Source organism: Muntiacus reevesi, chromosome 1 (genome assembly GCF_963930625.1).
Source record: "Muntiacus reevesi chromosome 1, mMunRee1.1, whole genome shotgun sequence".
Taxonomy (NCBI): Eukaryota; Metazoa; Chordata; class Mammalia; order Artiodactyla; family Cervidae; genus Muntiacus; species Muntiacus reevesi.
The window spans coordinates 88543888-88566867 of NC_089249.1; the positions used below are offsets into that span (position 1 = coordinate 88543888).

Here is a 22980-nt window from a genome sequence, read left to right on the forward strand (position 1 = left end):
ACTCTGATTCTCTGATGGAGCTCCATTCCACTCTTTTCCTTCAATATCCATTTAAAATAAAGGTTTCTGGGAAAAATGGTGGGGGTATGGAAGGCATCACACTTTCTAAGATATCTTAACATTAGCCTTGTTTTTGCAAAACTTTGTTCCCTTTACCTGAGAAAGAAGAAATAAATGTACTAACCTGTTTAAGAAAACATCTGGAATATTTCAAATAGGGCTACAAAGGAAGATGAATTCAAGGAACCTGTAGGTCTGCAGTGGGAGTTCTCATAGTCACCAATAATCCCCTTGCAAAGGAACTAATTATGTTTGGAGAAGACGTGTGTGCCTGATAAAATAATTAAAAATAAATTGTCCTCCTTGGAAATCCAAATTAATGAGTGCTAGAGCAACCCTGTTGGTCACATAGCTAATAAATAGACGTGTTTTCTCAAGTCTGTAAGGTGGCACTGATTGATTTCCAATTCTGGCTACAACAGGGCCTGTGCAGCTTTTGAAACAAAGGTGAGGGGACCTCAGGCTCAGTGGGGACACTTGATATCTCTTAGGGGGATGGTGGTTGAAAGTCATCAGCCATGACACCCCCATCCCCCAGCCCCTGACTTTTCCTGGCTGAGAAGAGAGGACTCAGAGGAGCCAGCCTGACCCACTGCTCTCCCGGAGCTCCTAGTCCTTGCCAGAGCAGGGCAGGAGAGAGGCCCTGTTAACCCTCTGCCCTCACACAACTACCGACTGCTCAGTGCTGTCAGGTCAAGGAAAATAAGGCCTCTGGCTAAGAAGAGCCAGGAGCCAGATGAACCTTTGGGTGTGGGAGGATATGAGGGAGATATGAGGCCTTGGGGAGCTGACTGGAGCACTGTTGCAAAAAAATTTTTTTTTAATTTTTTCTTACCAATGAGTTACTAAGTCTTATGGAGAAAAAAGAAGAAAGAAAGGCTACAAAATACTTTATCCTTTCATTAAGGAACCCATACTGATTAAGAACCTACTATGCCGAGCTTGCTTGTGAGCAGCTTTTAGAGAAGGGATGGAGATGGGGTGGAGGAGAATGGGTGGTGGATGGATGGGATTTCTGTCTTCAAGGCTGTCACAGTCTGGTTGGGAGGCACATTTGATCTAAATGAAGGGCACATTCCCAACTTCTCTTGCCTTGCTGGCATCAGGTCCTTTCCTATGCCTCTGATCTGGAGGCAAAGATTGCCTAGAGCCAGGGTGGCTGGACCGCCGAGTGTTCTCCAGAGAATCAGTGACCAAAGAGAGCAAGGCGAAAGAAGCATGGCCCTGGAGTCTGTCATGGGATCTCACTTAACCCCCAGCAGCTGAGTGAGGGAGGTACTCTTCTCCTTACAGGTCTTCCAGATGAGGAGCCTAAGCCTTGGGAGGTGTGGCAAATGTAAGACCAGGTTAATGGTGCCACCTAGCTCCTGGGGGGGATGCAAGGGAGTGATTAGATAAAATACTAAGAAACACTTAACTGTTTCTGGAACCACAAACACGCTCAATACATGTTCCCTCTGAGTCCTAGGTACTCTACCCCAGACCACAGACTCAGAGAAGGACAGAACCAGGGGGCGCGCCTATCCCTGGCAGTCCAGTTCCAAAGTCTTTCCTCTTTGTGGGCACCACTCAGGTTTCAATTGTCTTCACCATAGTCTCCCATCCTGTTTGTGGTCCTGCCTCCAGCTCCTTTCAAGTTCACCCAGAGGCTCTGTTCTTTCTGCATGCTTAGACTCAGAGCTGACAACTTCTTGGCCTTCCAGTACAGGCAGAGGAGGGACATGAGCAGAAAGACGAGTATGACGAAGGGGCAGATGAATAGGAAATAGACTAAAGGTGCTGACGAGCAGATCCTGGAAGGAAAGTTGGGCTCTGTACCAAAAAGGAAGAAAATAAAGAGAATCATTAGTCTCCAGCTTATTTGTACTCATCAATTATAAACACTTCTGGGATTTATTGTTACAGGAAAATATATGTAAAAATAATGGGGCCAGATAGCAGGGGGCCCCTTAAATCACACTCGAGGAGCCAAGGAAAGGGAGTTGGGGGAAGAGGGCTCTAGGGCGGCTTCTGCCAGCCCGACTCCCCCTCACCCAGCAATTTCCAACCACCAGAGGTTCCGATGACCTACTTAAAACTAACAGCCAGAAATGAAAACAAAACAAAAAAGAAAACCTCTCCTTTAATCTTCTTTCCTCAGAAAAGATATCTATAATTCAACCCTCGTTCCCAACTCTGTTGCCAATCCTGAATTTTTAACTGAGTTATTCCCACTGCTGCTTCTGAAACACACACACAGGCGCACGCGCACACACACACACACACACACACACACACACACACATTCTACACTGCCCTTATATAACAAGTAAGTAAGTAAAGTCGCTCAGTTGTGTCTGACTCTTTGCAACCCCATGGACTGTAGCCTACCAGGATCCTCCCGTGGGATTTTCCAAGTAAGGGTATTGGTGTGGGTTGCCATTTCCTTCTCCAGAGGATCTTCCCCACCCAGGGATTGAACCTGGGTCTCCCGCATTGTAGGCAGACGCTTTACCGTCTGAGCCACCAGGGAAGTCTAACATAACAAGAGCACCCACAAATGAGAAGCGTCATCCCTTCCTGAATCTCCAAATTGGTCTCTCATCCCCTGGCACCCCCCACTCAACCCCATTCAGCTCCTTCGCCTCTCCTGCTTACTGTTGCCTCTATCTGGTAAGCCCTCTGCTCCCCTATCACATCCTCATCTATCATATCCTACAGCCTCTGGTTCCTGCCGGCCTCACTCTCCATCACATTGGCCTTCCCACCTTGCCTCAGGCACAGTTTTTCTCTTCTTTCTATGCTCTTCTCACACATACCTTTGTTTAGACTTATTTTGTTCCCTTTTAACAGTCTTTGTCATCACAGTTTCTCCAGCAGGTCTCACAGTGTCCTTTGTTTCCATAGCCCCTGCAGTGCCTAGCATGTGTGCCTTGATAATGCTTACTGATCTGAATTAAACTGGCTTGCCTGCAACCTCATGGGCAAAGGCTACTATATAAAGGCAGGCTGAAGCATCTGGCAGCTGCAGCCCATGGGGAAGAGCTATCAGCACACAGACACGCAGAGCACGCACCAGCAGCCCCGAGGGGTTCCTGGCCATGCAACCAAGAAAGCAAAGGCGAGCGGACTGCCAACACCGCAGGCTCTGGGAAGCAGTGCCCTGAGTTACTAGTCAAAGGACGGGGATTTCGTCCCTCAATGCAGATAGACACACGCTTAAAGAGACACCAACTATTAAATGCAGTCTTCCAACTACGTTTATTTACCTGATTTATTCAAAATCAGGGCTGTTCTGAAAAATCTGATGTTAATGGTAGCTGTGCTTTTATTGGAAAATTGCAATGACCTAAGCACTTTCTTCTTCAGAGGTAAAACTATAGGATTCATGGGATTACAGATGCCTAGAGATGAAGACAACAGGTTCTTGTGACATGTCCTTGTGACCAACATCATGCTGCAAGAATTCCATTTTTGGCATTGTTAATAACATTCTGTACCTTGAAGAATGTCTCTTTGTGGGAAGTCAAGAAAGAATCTAAACCTAGGTACAGCTCCTGCATTTGTAAACTTCTGGAGGAGGCCCATGTCTTACGCATTTTTTCCTCCCGAGTAGCACTTTGTTCACAGGTCATCAGTGGAGATTAAAGAATGAAACAATTGCATGAGTGATTTGCACACACAGGAACTCAGGAGTCACTGCTATGATGCTCCCCAGAGTACAGATCATCACTGAACATAAGGCTGGCAGCTTAGAACAGGGCTGGCCAGGAGCTACAAGGGTTTGCTCCCTGGCTTTTCTCTGGCCTCATTTATATTCTCCACCCTAAACCTGGCTTTTGTTTTTGAAAGGGTGGGCAATGATAAAGCTAGATTTTGAATTCTTTCTCACTCCTTTCCACATCCTTCCTGACCCTTCTCTCCAATGCTCTCCTATAATAATTCTCCTAGGTCTTATCTGAATACATCTGAAAGCATATAGTTAAGAAGGTACAGAGTGCAATGTTAAAAAAGATTGGTGCTATAGAGACCAGTGAGCAAGAGTTCTGGCCTTGCTACTTCACACTACTCATGTAGGGAGTAGGGATTGAGTATCTACTTTGTCTCAAAGATAGCTGGGTTCAAATCATGGCTCTACAATTTAGCATTATTGACTTTGCACAAGTTACTTATCCTCTCTTTCTAATCATCAGAAATCTAATCTTGTCGATCAAATGAGGATAATAATTTCCAGAGTTATAATGAGATAAGGCTGAGTAAAGCATTAAACAGTGCTTGGCACATTTGTTGAATCAACAAAGAATAAATATCAGCTAGAAAGCTGCTAACAAAGTTAGGAAAATCACAAGCAAATTTTCCCCAAGAGACCAGGCAGAAAAGAGGGCTGCAGGCTTGATTCTGTCTTTCCACAGCCCAAGCCTCTCCCTTAAATCTCTGATCTCTCTGTCCCCAGGGCAGGAAGACATTCAGTTGAGAGTCAGATGATTACTTGTGAGACTCTGGCTTCCTTTTCCAATCATGGGAAGCAGAGAATTGGGAGGTAAGGGTCCCACGGCACCCATGTGTCACTGCTGCTAGGATGGTGGCATGCTGATGGGGAGACAGGGCCGGCACAGAGAAGGTGGAAAGAAACTTGGCTCCTGGATTTTTCTGCCACTGAGACGCTAACCTTCAGCATGAAGGGACTGCCAGAGGGCCTGACTGTATAAATGGGGAGGAGGCTGCTTGAGTTCAAGCCACCTGTCATCCAAGGACAACAAAACAGACCCCTCACAGTGCTGAATTGGCCCACAGCTAGAAGCTGTCAGCTCCAGTGCCTCTAAATGACCTCTCCTGGGAGGGCAGCACTTGCCCTGGGTCCCACAGTCACTGTTCCCACCATCTGCCTCTCACCCATCTCTGGATGAGCATTAGTGACATTCAGAACCATTAAGGTTTGGCATTTTGAAGCAATCCAAGTAAGTGCCCTGTGCTCCAAGCACAAGGCCTCTAAGGCAGAGCCAAAAGTGTGATGAGAATGCTTCATCACAAGCTTTAGTTTGCAACTTGCTTCTACCTTGCAGCCAAGCACATCATGAGGAGTGTTCTTGTCTGATACTACACCAGATATACCGATTTTTGGGCTTCCCCGGTGGGCTAGCGGCAAAGAACCATCCAACCAATGCAGGAGATGTAAGAGACACAGGTTCTATCCCTGGGTTGGGAAGATCCCCTGGAGGAGGGCATGGCAACCCACTCTAGAATTATTGTCTGAAGAATCCCAAGGACAGAGGAGCCTGGCCGGCTACAGTCCATAGCGTCGCAAAGAGTCGGACACGACTGAAGCAACTTAGCATGCACACAGACTTTGGAGAAGAAAGGTAGAGGATAATGAGGAGGCTATCAACTCCCCCTCAACCCCAACCCACCCTTGGGCAACTGACATGCCAGGTGTGGCCATGTGAGAGAGATGGCTCCTGCCAAGAACTAAGGCAAGGTTAGGTAACGTGATACAAATGCACCCCAGAATAAGTGAGCCCCTGACAGCACTGGTTTCAACTCCATTAAGACTTGCCCATTCTTTCATCAAGCATTTGTTGAACTGAGCGCTGTGTGCCAGGCCTTGTTGAAAGCACCAGGGTAGCATTGATAAATGACACGTCCTCTCCAGAAATGTCAGTGTGATAGGGGCTCAAGTCTCCTATGAGGACTCGCTTTCTAAATATATCCTTACCACCCAAAAGCTGGGAAATAGTCACAAACACCATACTACTACAAATAATCCAGCACCCAGAAAGTCTTATAACCTTGCCTGTTAATTAATCAGAGAACTCTCTAGCATGAGATACAAAACGACTCAGATAGTTGTTAGCCCCTGTGTTGGCTTAATCATAGCTAAGGAAGTAAGATGGAGAGGAAAACACAAGGTGAGAGCCACCAGGGAAACACCTCTCCATTTTCTGCCTTCACAGGAATCGCATGCTTCATAGTTTTATTAAGAAGCCCCAAACTAACCCAAGCCAGAAATGATAAACAGAGATGGTAGAAAACCATTTGATAAGTGAGAACTGGTAGACTATTGTATTTGACCTGAACTTTATTAATATACAGAGCTGGTCCTGACCAGGAGGGCAGCTATATGGATTCAGTAAGTGTATTTGAGCATGTTTTATGTGCCAGGCACTGTGCTGGGGCTGAGAACAAGACACTCAGTCTTTGCCTTCCAAGAAGGTATTGTCTGGCCCTGATTTTGGATGTTAAACAAGTGTGATGACTAAGAGACAAAAGTAAGTCACTGAGAATGAGGCAGTTAAGTTGGTCGGTAAAGGATTAGTGGGTGTTGACCAGGGACAGATAACATGAAGGAGAATTCCAGTCAGGAGGTGGTATAAATTCATTCAAGATGTTGAACTGTCAGTCTTGTCCACTCTCTTCTAACCTTCCTCTTCTGATTCTCCAATGGCTCTTTTCTCTCTAGAATATAAAAGTGCTCAAGTCCCTACTAACTTCAAACCAAAATAGAACAAAGCAAAGCTTCAGCGAACCTCTTGCCTTTTGTCCTTGTCTTCTCTCCTTTTACATCAGAGCTCTTGAAGGACTTCCCTGGTGGTCCCATGGTTAAGAACCCACCTTCCAATGCAGGGGACATGAGTTTGGTCCCTGGTTGGGGAACTAAGATTGAAGGAGTCTTTTGGGCCTAGAAAAGAGAACAACAGTCTCAAAGGCCCCTTGCTGAATCATCTAACTTCGGAGAAAACAAAACAGAACTTTAGTTCCATCCTGATACTCCAGGCCAGTTGCATCTATCTGGGACTTATCAACCCCTGTTCAGAAACCTTCCACCCCCTACAGCTGCCCAGAAGACTTATCACCCCCTGCCCAACTACAAATGTCATCTCAACAAAAGAATACTCAAAATTTCCTGCCTGATTAACGTTTCCCTTATCATTTCCACAAACCTCCCTATAAGTACGAAGCCTCCCTGATCCCTCTGGGATCAGCCTGGTCGTTAGGCTGACTGTCGCCCCTCCTTGCCTGAATAAAGGTAACCTACTTCTATTGAGGTCGTCTTTCCTTTTCTGGCTCGCCCGAACTATGACTTACAAAGATCCCACATGCTGTAGCGCAACTAAGTCCATATACTGCAACAAGAAGTCTTTGCACTGCAACTAGAGAAAGTCCATAAATCACAGTGAAGACCCAGTGCAGCCACACACACACACACAAGCTCTTAAAAGCATGAGCTGGATTTGATGTGCCCACTTTCTCCCTGCAGTCTGATTTTACTACTTTTCTGTGATTGTCCTATGTTGTCAAACCCAATGGATATTTTCCTATGTTTGTCTTAGTTGATCTCTTTGCACTAATTGAATCTGTAGGCTCTCACTTTCTTCTTGATACCCTCGCCACTTTCGGTGTCTGTGATACACTATCAAACCCCAATTCTCCTATCTCTGGCTCCTCCTTCCGTTCTCCTTCACAGGCTTCTGTTCTGCAATCCCCTGAGAAATAGTGGTATCTCAGGGGTCCATCCTTGGGCATCATTATAGGCTATAAGTTGATGATTTCTAATCTATAACTCTGACAGAGATCTCTCTTGGAAATTCCAAAGTTTATTGGATAGATCTCCCTAGATAACTCACTGGTACTCCAAACTCGATTCCAGCCCAACTTATTCAAAACTGAACTAATCTTCCTCTTTAGACCCTTTTCTTATATTACTTCATCAGTGACTGTCCCCACTATACCAGAAACCTGGTATTTATTCTTGATTCTCGTCTTCTGCTCATTCACCCTCTACATACACACATATGCATGCATGCTTGGTCACTTCAGTCATGTCCGACTCTTCGTAACCCCATGCACCATAGCCTGTCAGGCTCCTCTGTCTGCAGGATTCTCCAGGTAAGAATACTGGAGACAGTTGCCATGCCCTCCTCCAAGGGATCTTCCCAACCCAGGATCAAACCCACGTCTCCTGAATCTTCTGCTTTGCAGGCAGGTTCTTTACTGTTGAGCCACTGGGGAAGCCGCATACACATAATCAGTCTCTAAATCTTGAAGATGCCATCTCCTAATATGGAATGCAGAGTGCTGTCCTCTCAGCCCTCATGGGCACTGACTTCATTCGGGCCTGCATCTTATCTCACCTGGGCCCCTACAGTCAATTTCAAATAGTTCTCCCGGCTCTGTGCCTGCCTCCCTTCCAATTCACTTTTAACCTTGCTCCCAGGGGGAGCTTTCTAAAATGCAAATCTGACATGTCACTACCCTGCCTGAATTTGTTCAACGACACTCTGTAACTTCCATGATAAAGCTCACCATTCTTGGCTCTGTACAGAGGACCCACTTGACATCAGTACCCTTTCCATCTCCTGAGCCTCCTCTCTTGCCATCCTACCACAATTTCTCTGATCATCTTGCACATCCTTTCCTTTTCCCAAAATATGTGCTTTCCTTTGTATAGCCCCATATTCTGGCAACATTCCCAGATCCCCTCTCCACCTAGCCCTGCTTTTGATCCTTCCTTAGTATCCTGAGACTACTTCATTCATGACTCCTGTTATGTTGGACTCTCCTTCCCCTACCAGCCTCAGCTCTGTGGGAACAGACTTCATAATATATTTTTTATGTGTCCTTAGAATCTCACATGGTTACTTATTGAACAAATTAAAATATTTTGCCACATAAATAGACACATGCAAATGTAGATGTGTGTGTGTGTAGCATGTCTGGAGGCACAAGGGGAAAGTGGGGTAACATTTGTTGAGCACTTACAACGTGCCAGGGACTGTGCTAGATGCTTCATATGCATTTGTATTATGACCCTCATTTTATGAGAAAGCTGAGTAACCAGGGGATGACTTCAGCTAGTAGGGAGGTAGGCAGAGCAACAATTTGAGCCTAGGCTTCTCTTTTTCCAAATGCTGGAATTTTTTGTTATCCCACACTGTCTCCCTAAATCCCAGAAAGGAATAGTCAGGTAGAGGAAGTGAGGTGCTGTATTATAAAGATTGACTTGGGAACATCTAACTATACTTAACAATGAAAACCCTCAGGTTCTCACGGTACAGGCTTCTAAGCACCTTCACTTGTGAAGAATACAAAGACCATTTGGTTTGTAGTGCTTTCTTTCCAGAGTTCATTTTTTAAAAAAACCTTATACCTGCTTTCTAAGAATTCCACAAAGATGAGCAGTATACACACACACACACACACACACACACACACACACACACACACACACACACATACAGATATGCTGTGAACAATCCCATCTGTCTCAGGAGAGATGTGCTTTTTAGTCATAGAATATATGCTTTTTACAGTTATTATCTATTCATTCTACTACACAAACTTCTGAATCTACAGAGCCCAGGAATTCCATTGGAAAACATGTACAGAATATGCTCAGGGTGTGGGCTTCCTACAACTGTTGGAATGGAAGAAAAGCTGATAGGAAAATCAATTCTGCCTGGAAACTTGGGAGAAGAATCCTGCTGAAGAAGAGTCAGGGGGAGAGAGTGATGGACTCCAGGGAACAGGTTCCACAACCGTGATTTCCACTCCAGAAGCCTTGCTGGTGCTGGGTTGCCACTATTACCACTCTGAGACGGTGCCATTCATTCTCAGTAGCCCTTTTTCCCACCTATGGACTGTCTCCAAAGCTAGCTGGCACTGTAAGGAGGTCATCTTTATTGATCCTTTCTACTCTTCCTGGCGTGGGGCACCAAGACCAAACCCCTGCCTCTCCAGTGATCCTCTCTTGCTGTAAATGCAACCTATAGCTCAGCTCTCGCCTTCTCCTTAAACCCCACCAGAAAGAAGTTGCTCAAAGGATGAGCAGGCTATGACATCCATCTACCAACTCATTGATCACCTTGGAAGATTTAGTGGTCTGGCTGGAGGAATTTTTGCTTAATGAATGCCTGTTAAATGCTTGTCACTGCACTGGCTGGAAGGAACCCCTCTTCTTCTTTACAACCTCTTATTCTGCATGCCTCCTGAAGCTGAGTGCTCAGCAGAATAGATTGACCGTCTACAGACAGAAGACCATTGTGGCCAATGGTCTTCAAGTACCTGCATTTTTGCTAGAGCCTGTAAGCAAGTGTAAACAAGGGCACACTTCCTCCTGTGATGCCTCTCAAGGTGCAGGTAGGAGAGGCACACCCACTGACTATCATGATCAAAGAGGTACTAGTTTGTTGAGCACATCAGTAAGAAGCTTGACACTTATTCATTGAGAAAGACTTTGTTTTGTTTGGTTGGTTTTTGACTCAGGGAGCATTAGATGTAGCTGATTTTGGTTGAACAAGGTTACAGACAAAGTCACCATGTCACACTATTCCTCACCCCGCTCTCACCGCCGGTCAGTATTCTGAGATTGGAGTGTCAGCTAAGAGATAAAGCTGTCTGCTTCAAACATTATTTGGTTACTTAAAGGGATACAATATTGATGGCTTTTTTGTTTATGAGGGGAAGTGGGGGAGGAGGTCAGATGCCCTTGACATTTAAACGCCCATGCCAAAACCTCATGTAACCTTGTCTGTCTGAATGAGTTACTATTGAGAGAAATGGAGAAGTCATTTTCTTTCTGCAAATTGTGTTCAGCCTGAGAAGAAGCAAAACATAGCAGGGCAGGCAAGCATAGGAGCAGAGACAGAGATTCTCCTGACTGCGAGCCGTGGCCGATGAACCTCTGGTTACCTGAAGACAGCACTCTGAGCACCGCAGGCTGTGACTCATCTGATGCGTGGCTGACCCACTTGCTTGGGTTGCCGTGGAGCTGCCACTCCGCCACCTTGCACCAGTATTCTCCAGCATCTTCCATCTCCACCCGATGCAGCGCCAGGACAAAGTCAGTAGCGGATGAGCGGTAAGAGTGCAGGCGCCGCCTGAGCCCCTCTTCACCATATTCCAGCAAGCCATCATGCTGCAGGTGCACCAGCATCTTACTTCTAGAATCTCGGTGCAAGTACCACCTCACAGAGAGCAGGGAGGCAGGGCCGACGGCTCCCTCCAGGCTGCAGCAGATGGTCACCTCACTGTGCTCGGAGGCATTTTCTGTCTGGGACACTTTGGAGACGCGCACTTTACTTCCTAGGAAACAAAATGGCAGTAAATTTGAGAGGAACCCACACTTCAGATTGGACACCTCCTCTGAAAAAAACTACTTCTCGTTGAAGTGATGCTGTCTGATAACCTTTAGATATCAGGTCCTTCATTTTGAACACTTTTCCTTGACCCCTGTCCATCTTCCATATTTGCCAGAACGTTCTCTGCTGTGAATCAAGCCAGCCACTTTCATTCTTCAGCCCGCCTCTTGTCCACTGGCCCTGTCACTGAAAACCACTCAGGTTTGCGGGGAGCTCTGCCCTGATACTTTTATCAATACTTCTGCCAGGTCAACTCTTCTTCTGCTACTTAGAAAGGCCATTTGAAACTTCCAGTCCTCTCCTCAAGTCCTGTATTCCATCACTACTCCATTTTCTTAGCAAACTACCTCTTCCCACATACCTAGGTATCAACCTCAGGTATGGACACAGGAAAAGGGGAGGTCAGGTGAGAGATTGATCATTTTCATATATGTGTTAGAATATCACTCAAGGGACTTCCCTGGTGGTCTAGTGGTTGAGAATTCATCTTGCAATGCAGGGGACACAGGTTCAGTCTCTTGTGGGAGGACTAATATCGCACATACCACAGGGCAGCTAAGCCCAGGAGCTATAACTTCTGAGGCCACAACAAAAGATCTTGTGTGCTGCAACTAAGATACAACAGTCAAATAAATATTTTTTTAAAAAGAATACTATTCAAGGAGACTATTTACATTACTAGATTAGATTAAGTTTTTAACAGATTTTGACATTTGCTTTTTTTTTTTTTTTTTTTAATTTTTCAGTGGGTTTTGTCATACATTGATGTGAATCAGCCATAGAGTTACACGTATTCCCCATCCCGGTCTCCCATCCCACCTCCCTCTCCACCTGATTCCCCTGGATCTTCCCAGCCCAACAGGCCCGAGCACTTGACTCATGCCTCCCACCTGGGCTGGTGGTCTGTTTCACCACAGATAATATACATGCTGTTCTTTCGAAACATCCCACCCTCCCCTTCTCCCACAGAGTTCAAAAGTCTGTTCTGTACTTCTGCGTCTCTTCTTCTGCCCTGCATATAGGGCCATCGTTACCATCTTTCTAAATTCCGTATATATGTGTTAGTATACTGTAATGTTCTTTATCTTTCTGGCTCACCTCACTCTGTATAATGGGCTCCAGTTTCATCCATCTCATTAGAACTGATTCAAATGAATTCTTTTTAACGGCTGAGTAATATTCCATGGTGTATATGTACCACAGCTTCCTTATCCATTCGTCTGCTGATGGGCATCTAGGTTGCTTCCATGTCCTGGCTATTATAAACAGTGCTGCGATGAACATTGGGGTGCACGTGTCTCTTTCAGATCTGGATTCCTCAGTGTGTATGCCCAGAAGTGGTATTGCTGGGTCATATGGTAGTTCTATTTCCAGTTTTTTAAGAAATCTCCACACTGTTTTCCATAGTGGCTGTACTAGTTTGCATTCCCACCAACAGTGTAAGAGGGTTCCCTTTTCTCCACACCCTCTCCAGCATTTATTGCTTGTAGACTTTTGGATAGCAGCCATCCTGACTGGCGTGTAATGGTACCTCATTGTGGTTTTGATTTGCATTTCTCTGATAATGAGCGATGTGGAGCATCTTTTCATGTGTTTGTTAGCCATCTGTATGTCTTCTTTGGAGAAATGTCTGTTTAGTTCTTTGGCCCATTTTTTGATTGGGTCATTTATTTTTCTGGAATTGAGCTTCAGGAGTTGCTTGTATATTTTTGAGATTAATCCTTTGTCTGTTTCCTCATTTGCTATTATTTTCTCCCAGTCTGAGGGCTGTCTTTTCACCTTACTTATAGTTTCCTTTGTTGTGCAAAAGTTTTTAAGTTTCATTAGGTCCCATTTGTTTATCTTTGCTTTTATTTCCAATATTCTGGGAGGTGGGTCATAGAAGATCTTGCTGTGATTTATGTCAGAGAGTGTTTTGCCTATGTTCTCCTCTAGGAGTTTTATAGTTTCTGGTCTTACATTTAGATCTTTAATCCATTTTGAGTTTATTTTTGTGTACGGTGTTAGAAAGTGTTCTAGTTTCATTCTTTTACAGGTGGTTGACCAGTTTTCCCAGCACCACTTGTTAAAGAGATTGTCTTTTTTCCATTGTATATCCTTGCCTCCTTTGTCAAAGATAAGGTGTCCATAGGTTCATGGATTTATCTCTGGGCTTTCTATTCTGTTCCATTGATCTATATTTCTGTCTTTGTGCCAGTACCATACTGTCTTGATGACTGTGGCTTTGTAGTAGAGTCTGAAGTCAGGCAGGTTGATTCCTCCAGTTCCATTCTTCTTTCTCAAGATTACTTTGGCTATTCGAGGTTTTTTGTTTTTCCATACAAATTGTGAAATTATTTGTTCTAGTTCTGTGAAAAATACCGTTGGTAGCTTGATAGGGATTGCATTGAATCTATAGATTGCTTTGGGTAGAATAGCCATTTTGACAATATTGATTCTTCCAATCCATGAACACGGTATGTTTCTCCATCTGTTTGTGTCCTCTTTGATTTCTTTCATCAATGTTTTATAGTTTTCTGTGTATAGGTCTTTTGTTTCTTTAGGTAGATATACTCCTAAGTATTTTATTCTTTTTGTTGCAATGGTGAATGGTATTGTTTCCTTAATTTCTCTTTCTGTTTTTTCATTGTTAGTATATAGGAATGCAAGGGATTTCTGTGTGTTAATTTTATATCCTGCAACTTTACTATATTCATTGATTAGCTCTAGTAATTTTCTGGAAGAGTCTTTAGGGTTTTCTATGTAGAGGATCATGTCATCTGCAAACAGCGAGAGTTTCACTTCTTCTTTTCCTATCTGGATTCCTTTTACGTCTTTTTCTGCTCTGATTGCTGTGGCCAAAACTTCCAACACTATGTTGAATAGTAATGGTGAGAGTGGGCATCCTTGTCTTGTTCCTGATTTCAGAGGAAATGCTTTCAATTTTTCACCATTGAGGGTGATGCTTGCTGTGGGTTTGTCATATATAGCTTTTATTATGTTGAGGTATGTTCCCTCTATTCCTGCTTTCTGGAGAGTTTTAATCATAAATGAGTGTTGAATTTTGTCAAAGGCTTTCTCTGCATCTATTGAGATAATCATATGGTTTTTATCTTCCAATTTGTTAATGTGGTGTATTACGTTGATCGATTTGCGGATATTAAAGAATCCTTGCATTCCTGGGATAAAGTCCACTTGGTCATGGTGTATGATTTTTTTAATATGTTGTTGGATTCTGTTTGCTAGAATTTTGTTAAGGATTTTTGCATCTATGTTCATCAGTGATATTGGCCTGTAGTTTTCTTTTTTTGTGGCATCTTTGTCTGGTTTTGGAATTAGGGTGATGGTGGCCTCATAGAATGAGTTTGGAAGTTTACCTTCATCTGCAATTTTCTGGAAGAGTTTGAGTAAGATAGGTGTTAGCTCTTCTCTAAATTTTTGGTAGAATTCAGCTGTGAAGCCATCTGGTCCTGGGCTTTTGTTTGCTGGAAGATTTTTGATTACAGTTTCGATTTCCTTGCTTGTGATGGCTCTGTTAAGATCTTCTATTTCTTCCTGGTTCAGTTTTGGAAAGTTATACTTTTCTAAGAATTTGTCCATTTCATCCAAGTTGTCCATTTTATTGGCATAGAGCTACTGGTAGTAGTCTCTTATGATCCTTTGGATTTCAGTGTTGTCTGTTGTGATCTCACCCTTTTCATTATTTGCTTTTTTAAAATGTTCCCCTGTTAACCAGCAGGTGAGGAATTGGAAGGAAGGCTAGAGTAGTCACAAACAAAATAAAGAAATTATGTTTTTGTTGTTCAGTCACTAAGTCTTGTCCAACTTTTTGTGACCCCAAAGACTATAGCATGCCCATCTCCTCTGTCCTCCACTATCTCTTGGAGTTTGCTCAAATTCATGTCCACTGAGTCTGTGATACTATCTAACCATATCATCCTCTGCTGCCCCTTCTCTTTTTGCCTTCAATCTTTCCCAGCATCAGAGTCTTTGCCAATGTGCTTGCTAAGTCACTTTAGTCATGTTTGACTCTTTTGCGACCCCATGGACTGTAACCCACCAGGCTTCTCTGTCCATGGGATTCTCCAGGCAAGAATACTAGAGTGGATTCTCCAGAGGATTTTCCTGACCCAGGGATCAAACCTGCATCTCATATGTCTGCCGCATTTGCAGGTGGATTCTTTACCACTAGCGCCACCTGGGAAGCCCCCTTTTCCAATGAGTATGTGCTAAATTTTCAGCCCTACTACAAACATATTTATTAGTCTATCTTTAAAAGATTAACTGTGTCTGCTCCTAGATTCTCTTTTAGTTACATCTTTACTCTCTCCTCTTTGTAGAGAAGCCTGTGAAGTATTAGTTTACATGGTACTGTCTCTGCTTCCTCAACTCAAATTACTCTCTACCTTATTGCCATCAGCTTTCCAATCCCATCACTATGCTCTGGCCAAGGTTCCCTCCCAGTAAAGGTGCAATTTCCCAACTCAAGAGACCCTCCAGGATTTTCTGTTCTCTCTGCAATTTCTGTTACAAAAACCAATTTTCTTCTGAAATCCTCTCCTCCTTTGATTTCAGGGAAAATATCCCCACCCCCTCCTACAGCTCTGACCAATCCTTCTCTGTGTCTTTCCCTGGGGCTTCTTCTTTTTCTCACTTCCTATACCAGGGTAACCAGCTAGCTACCCACAGCCAGCCACACCCAGCCCACAGTTATGTTTTATTTGACATCTTCAGTATTTTAAAAGAATTTGAATTCATTATGGACAGTCTCAAAATGGGTGATGCCACCAAAAAAAAGAGTTCAGGCATTTCTTGATAGGCTAAAAGACTGGACAACACTGGGCCCTCGTTTCTGAACAGGAAGCATTGGCTCGAGCTAAGAAATGGCGTGCAATTTGTTTTTTTTCAAGACTTTTTTGATGTGGGCCACTTTTAAAGTGTTTATTGAATTTGTTATGATATTGCTTCTGTTTTATGTTTTGGTTTTTCGGCCAGGAGGCATATGGGATCTTATTTGCCTGACCAGGGGTGGAACCCACACTCCCTGCATTGGAAGGCAAAGTTTTATTCACTGAACCACCAGGCAAGTCCCTTGGTGTGCACTTTTTAAAGGGGTGGGCACACATGATCAAGATCCAGCTTGGACAATTGGGAGAAAGGGATGCCAGCCGCACAGATGGAGGATTGAGTGGGACTAAGCCTTGCGGGACTGAGCAGCAACAACATAAAGCCTTGTGGGATGGCCAAGATCATAGACAGTATCATGATGATATGGGACATAAGGATAATTTGGAGCAAGTGGAGTGCGAAGGTCTCTGGGGCAGCCAAGTAGAAACGTGCAACAGGCAGTTGAGTGTAAAGGCCTGGAGTTCAGGAGGTGGGGGCAAAGCATAAAAACTTAGAGCTTGTTTCACTGAAGGTGGTAGTTGGAACCAAGGCAGTATTTAAGAGGTTCTGAAGGGAGCAGAGAGTAAGAATAAAAATGGGTTCATGTGTCCCTAAGGAACACTCACATTGAGCAGGGAGAGGAAGAAGGGCCTGAAGGGCATGGAGAAGGGGACCAAAGCAGAAGGAAGAGACCCTTGCACTCAGCTACTATTTTGCCCCTACTGCTCCCAACTGACTGTGAGCTCCTTAAGACTCTGTCTTATTTATCTTTGGATCCCTAATTGCCTAACACAAAGCAATGTTCATTATAATCTTATTTTTTGACGTTACATTGAAAATAGAATTTTAAGTGCCAAACTAGATTAACTTATTTGCATTGTGCTTTTGGATCTCGGCCAGTTCCCGAACCTTAGATGTGACATTCATTTAATTTTAATCAACACTGGAGGTGACCTAACTAATGCTGACAGATCTAATCAACCCTGCCCACATTTAGACCACGGCACTCTTAGACCAATGCAAATGAATGGAACTTCTATTTCATTTTTAAAGATCTCCTGAGGGGGAGGAGATGCCCTCAGTAAGCCATTCCAACAGTTAACTACTCTTATTTGCCTTATGTTGAGGCGGCCGAATGTTGAAAAGCAATCTCTCCACACATCCCTATAGAGCTGTACAGTTTCTGTTCACAGTGGGAGAAATATGCTTTGTATTACTCTTTCTCTGCCAAATTACAGTAGAGCCCCACTGGAATGACACAGCTTGTTATTATAGAGAGCTGGAGATACGATACCCTGGGTAGCTGCCTAGACCAGGCTGCCAGGCTAAGAAGCCAACCATTCAAAGGGATCTTGTTCCCATCTAAGCTTCTCCAAATCTCAGACTGACTCACTGGAAATGACCCCCACTTCCTCTGGTGGGCTATTCCGTCCTGCAGTCACTGTGCTGGTGGCCACTATTCCTGTGACTCTAGGTCATGTTTTCACCTGCATATTATCAGCTGTCCAAGAGAAGGGGGTCATTCTACAGAAAGATGCTAGAGAACACACTTGTAAGGTTTACCTGTGGGCCTGAGCTTCAGTTCTGTGAGACCTGATGTCTGTCCTCCAAGCTTGTGCCAAGTGCTGTTTGCAGACCAGAGCCATTCGTCCACAGCACAGCGGTATTTGCCCTGATCGCTGTCTTCCATGTTCAGAATGTGTAGCTGAAACAAGTCTCGGGAAACTTTCTCAGCGTGGAATTTTTGTTTTCTCCGTGTAGTCTGAAATTCATCCCCATATTTTACTACGTGGTTTTGGTCCACTTCCAGGATCTTTAGCCAGGCTGCATCAGTGGAAATGGGAGAGAAATACCAAGTCACGACCAATTGAAGGTTTCCAGGGGACTGGGACAGGATGCTGCACTCTATGTCCGTGTTGGAGTTGATGGAGATTTCTTGGACTTGACTGCTTGAATTCACCTTCAGGTTGCTCTCTAAATGAGAAGACAGTACAATTACTTTTGTTACTTTGCTAAAAAATAGAACTTGAAGGTAGAAGGGACATTAGAGGTCAACTAAGGCCATAGCTCCTAGATCCATCAGATGTGTGAATTCTCTCTTTAGTAACCCCACTAACTGCTCATTCAGCCTCTGAACAACTCACTGACAAAGCACCCATTCCACCTTTGGACATGCTGCCACTAGAGAATTCTTTCCAATATCAAGTTGAATCTTACTTTTTCATAATTTCTACCCACTGGTCCTAGTTCTACCCTACTCTAAGAGTGGAATGGGGAGGGTAGGGCAGGGAGGAAGTATCAAGCTGAAAAGCTAGTCTCTCCCACATGAAAATGCTTTAATATTAGATAACCAAAAAGGACCTACTGTGTAGCTCAAGGAACTATATTCAACATCCTATAATAAATCATATACATATAAAACTGAATCACTTTGCTGTATAACACAAACTAACACAACATCATTAATCAACTATATTTCAGTATAAAGTAAAATTTAAAAAAAGAAAATTCTTCAATATTTAGGCACAGACATCTTCTCTTTTGTAGCATTTCATAAATCAGATTGAGAGAAAGTGGCCCTTGGATGCTTTGTCTGGGTGTTTGCTATCCAGAATACTCCTTGATCCATAATTTGCCCAAGTCTAGTTGTATCTGTCTGCAGACATGGGTAAACAAGAGGAAGCTCTCTGTTCACTATTAAAACTGAATGTCTCTTTGCAGTCACTCAACTCTGGCAACATTGTATGGATATGGAGTCAACTATCCTTTAATCCTAGAGCTTTTTTGCTTTGTCAGAAAGATGAATGACAAACCCTGGCTTCTAAATCTTCTTCTTGCTGACATCACAGATTATACTTTTGTGACGGCTTACTGATGCTCCCAGTAGGTCCCTTTATTCCTCCTTCAACAAACATTTATTAACACATACTCTTTTATGTGCCAGACTATTCCAGGCTCTGTGGATCCCTCCCCTCAGTTTCTGCCTAGAGGGAGCGACTAGTATAGGGACAGAGGCTGAGGGATTATAGGATTGTGTCACCCAAGCAGGACAGAAGTGTGCAAAAGTGACTATCAGAGCACATAGCAGAACTATATAACCCAAATATGGGAGTGAGGCTTCCTGGAGGAGATAATCTATAAGCTAAGTCTTAAGGGTTAATAGGAATTAAGCTGATAGAGAAGAGGTAAAGGAATTCCATGCAAAAGAAGCAACTTGAACAAGGACTAAAAATGAGAGAGAGCATAGAGTATTGGAGGAACTATAAGTAGTTCAGTGTGGTTGGAGCTCAAATTCAAGATGGAAAGTGGAGAGATGGTTCTGGGAAGACATAATGTACCAGATCATGAAGGACCTTGCCTGATATGTAATGCAAGTTTGAATATGAGTTGGATGTGGAGGAGCAGTGGACGACTCAGGTTTCTTGCTTGGATAACTGATGGATGGTGGAGACATAGAGAATGATGTCAGAGGAGTAGCTTTGGCAGGATGATAATGGTGTATTTATGTTCTGACATACTGAGTGTAGACATGTCTTGAAGGCAATTGCATGAGTCTGGAGATCAGAAGAGAAGTCATTCAAGATAGTGAATTTGGGAGTTGTCAATACATAGCATGAATCCCTGGGTAGGAATAAGCCTACTTTGGGAGACTGTATAGAATGAGAAGAAAGAAAGTTGAGAATGAAGCCCAAAGGGCTGAGTCAATGTGAGGGGAGGACTCTGCAAAAGAGAATGAGAAGGAGCCATGAGAGGGCTAGGAAGGAAACCAAGAAAATTTTGCATCACAAGGCCATGGGAAAAGTTTTAAGAAGAAAGGATTGAACCAATAATTTGAAATATGACAGAAAAGACAAGTAAATTAAGGCATGAGTTAATCAACAAGGAGATGACTACTGTAACCAAAACTAGTGCTCAGTAGCTGTGAGAATGATGGTTACCACGTTTGAGCATCTACTTGGTTCATCAGACACTGCACTAGGAACATGTCACCATCTTTAAATTGCACATCAGCAATTTAACCATGGAGTCAGTAGCCTTGGACAGATTAAGTTCTCATTAGATCTAAGTGATGTCAAAGCCTCTTGAACACGCCACCTTAAGAGGATGGAAATCAGGAAAGAAGATACTGGCACAGCAGCATTTGTGAAGTTGTGTCTTACTTTTCATCTCTATTACCAATTGACAAGGTAAATTATGTTGACTATAATCATAAATTCTCTAATTCTTATACATTAACATATCAAAATGAATGGCTAAGTGTATTGAATGAAATTTTCATTATCCATACCACTAGGAGAGACATTCTAAACATTTAATGACCGGCCAGGCACAGGCAGGGACCAATCTGAAAGAATGCCCCAGCACTGGAGCTGATCCTGGAGGCCCCCTCTGTGCCATGCGGTGTCCAGTTGCTGAGCGGTGGGGACTTACAGGAAATGAGGAAGGGGCAACAGTTATTATTAGTGTGGAAGTATTCCAATGTTTTAAAAACCAGTGTGGTCATTTCATGCATATTAACTCAATGTTAACCTAGATCACTTTGCATGTGTATGTCTGTATGTGTGTGGGGGTAGGGGGTATGTTTTTGTTTTGGGTTAATTTCTTTTTAAATTAAAATATACTTGATTTACAACGTTTCAGGAGTACAGCAAAGTGATTTATATATTCTCATTCAGATTCTTTTCCATTATAGGTTACTTTAAGATATTGAATATAGTTCCCTATGCTATATAGCAGGTCCTTGTTGTTTATCTAGTTTATATATACTAGTGAGCACCTGTTAACGTTGTTGTTCATTCACTAAGTCATGTCCGACTCTCTGTGACCCCACCGACTGCTTCCCTGTCCTTCACCATCTCCCAGAGTTTGTCCAAGTTCATGTCCATTAAATCTATTAATACCAAATTCCTAATTTATCCCTACCCACTTCCTGGATATCACTTATATATTGTGCTTACTTAAAGTGCAAACATGGGGAGAAAGTATTTTATGCTTTAATTCCACAACTTTCCCCAAGTGGGAAGAATGTTTTTTTTTAAAAAGCAAAATTAATTTCAAGTAGTGTTAACCTGGCAAAGTGACAGTGATCCTGAGTGGGTGAGAGGTGGCAGAAGCCCTCACAGGACTGTTTGTGTGCAGAGAATTTCTGTCATAAACGTCTACTTTACACTGATAAACTCCTGCTTCTTCCTCGGTGGCATCATGGATTAGGAGCCGAGAATGAAATGAAGCCTGGGAAATCTTCGTCTTCCTTTGGAACTGGGGTAGGCAGCTCCCCCATTCAATAGTGCCATTGTGGGTGATTTGAAGAAGCAGATCAAAGGTTCGAGATCTGGCTGGCTGGAACTGCCATGTCATGGTGAATGGAACCTTGAAGTCAGAGTAGCCAACCCTCGCTATGCAGGACAGGTCAAAGGTGTTGGTTAATTTCACTTGTGGTTGACGGCTCATCAGACTAACTTGTAAACTTGACTCTGCGGGCATAAACACAAAATAAGATTTCTAACCCGTTTATCAAATCGAGGCACCGTGCTTCTAAGTTTTCCTAGTCATCGCCTCGTCACACTGAACCATGTGTTCATACACTGGGAGTATCAAACATTTGGGGGTAGAAACTGATTCACAGTACAGGCTGTCCTGAATTCTGACCTCAGTTTTCTAAAGCTGACCCTCTTGGAAGAGCGTTCTCAGCGGAGACAACAAACAGGCAGTGTTTCTCCAGTCCACTGCTTAGACAGCTGCTACTGAGGGGGTGGGGCGCTCCCCAGCCCTGCTGGCTGGCCTGCTGCCCTTATCCCCACTGCCGGGCGCACTACCACTGTTTTACACTTGCTACCAGAGATTCCGCTATCCCAGGCTGCAGCTGTCAGAAGCCTGAAGGTATGAGGCTCCGCTTCACTTGGCATATCTCTTTTCTAAGTCTACTTCAAATGATACGATTTTGTTGTTAGCCTTGAATAACAACTTATGTTGCACCCTGAAGATGATCTTTATGAAGATGATCTTTATAAAGTTGAGTAAACTTTGGAGATCAGTTGGCAGACTTGGTAACCAGAGACTCTGCTCTGTGCTCTGGGGTATACGTACTGTAACTGGAGGATTCGGGATGACGTGCAATCAAATTCCATGGCATCCCACTGCAGAAGGAAGATGCTGATGATATGCAAGTTCAGCAAAGGCTTTCCCTGACACTTACCGAGGGGCTTTACAGTGATCGACACCTTCTGAGTCCAACTCTGATCTCTGGCCTGGCTCCGGGTCCTCTCAGACACTCTGCACTCATACATGCCACTGTCTGCGATGGTGGTGGAGGCGATCTCAAGTTGGAAGGTGGCCCAGTCCATTTTCTCCAGCCTTGCATTTCTGAGGTTATCAAGTTCCCCGTAGGAAGCACCCAGCTTCACAGTGCCATCCTGCTCCATGCCAGCCACAAACACCGGCTGTGTCTGGTTTTGTGGGACATGCCACCAGGCCACAGTCAGGAGATTCTCAGCTCCATCTGCCTTGCAGAGAAGGGTTAACGCCTCTCCTTCCCACACTGCTTGCTGCCTGTTCTTGGTAGACACGGCCACATTTCTTGCTGTGGATTACAGATTTTAGAAGAAAAAGATATTTCGAGTAAATGAAAAGTTTTCTAAAAAACAGTGAACTCTCATTAATTAAGACTTGACTACTTTGTGACAAATCCAATCAAATTGTTTACTCTTGCACCATCCCCCAGAATAAAAGATTTAATCAGCACTTAAATAGTAGAAATGACAGAAAGGACACCAGGAGAACTAATTTACATGTAAACAATTTACAGTTTGCCCTGCGTTTTACTGATTTGGTCCTTAGGAACATCTAGTTGGGAAAACACATGGTAATATTTCGTTAAATTAATTAGAGTTGGTGTATGAGACTGAAAGTAATGAAACTGTGTTTATTTCAATGTTTAGTT

General features: G+C 43.6%; 1 protein-coding gene and 1 non-coding gene across 3 annotated transcripts in view; both read right to left on the reverse strand.

Moving 5' to 3' along the window:
* Positions 1-1257: 1257 nt before the first annotated feature.
* Positions 1258-22980, reverse strand: part of CD101 (CD101 molecule) — a 39349-nt gene continuing 17626 nt past the window's right edge. For both annotated transcript variants that reach the window (XM_065927145.1, XM_065927139.1), the window contains exons 5-9: positions 22237-22620; positions 21110-21514; positions 17604-18014; positions 10726-11118; positions 1258-1872 (exon numbers count right to left, since the gene is read on the reverse strand). In XM_065927145.1, the coding sequence (XP_065783217.1) occupies positions 1637-1872; positions 10726-11118; positions 17604-18014; positions 21110-21514; positions 22237-22620 (1829 nt within the window). In that variant the 3' untranslated portion in view covers positions 1258-1636. The remainder of the gene's footprint in view (positions 1873-10725; positions 11119-17603; positions 18015-21109; positions 21515-22236; positions 22621-22980) is intronic.
* Positions 2501-2572, reverse strand: TRNAC-ACA (transfer RNA cysteine (anticodon ACA)). The gene has a single exon. It is a non-coding gene; the product is annotated as a tRNA-Cys (tRNA).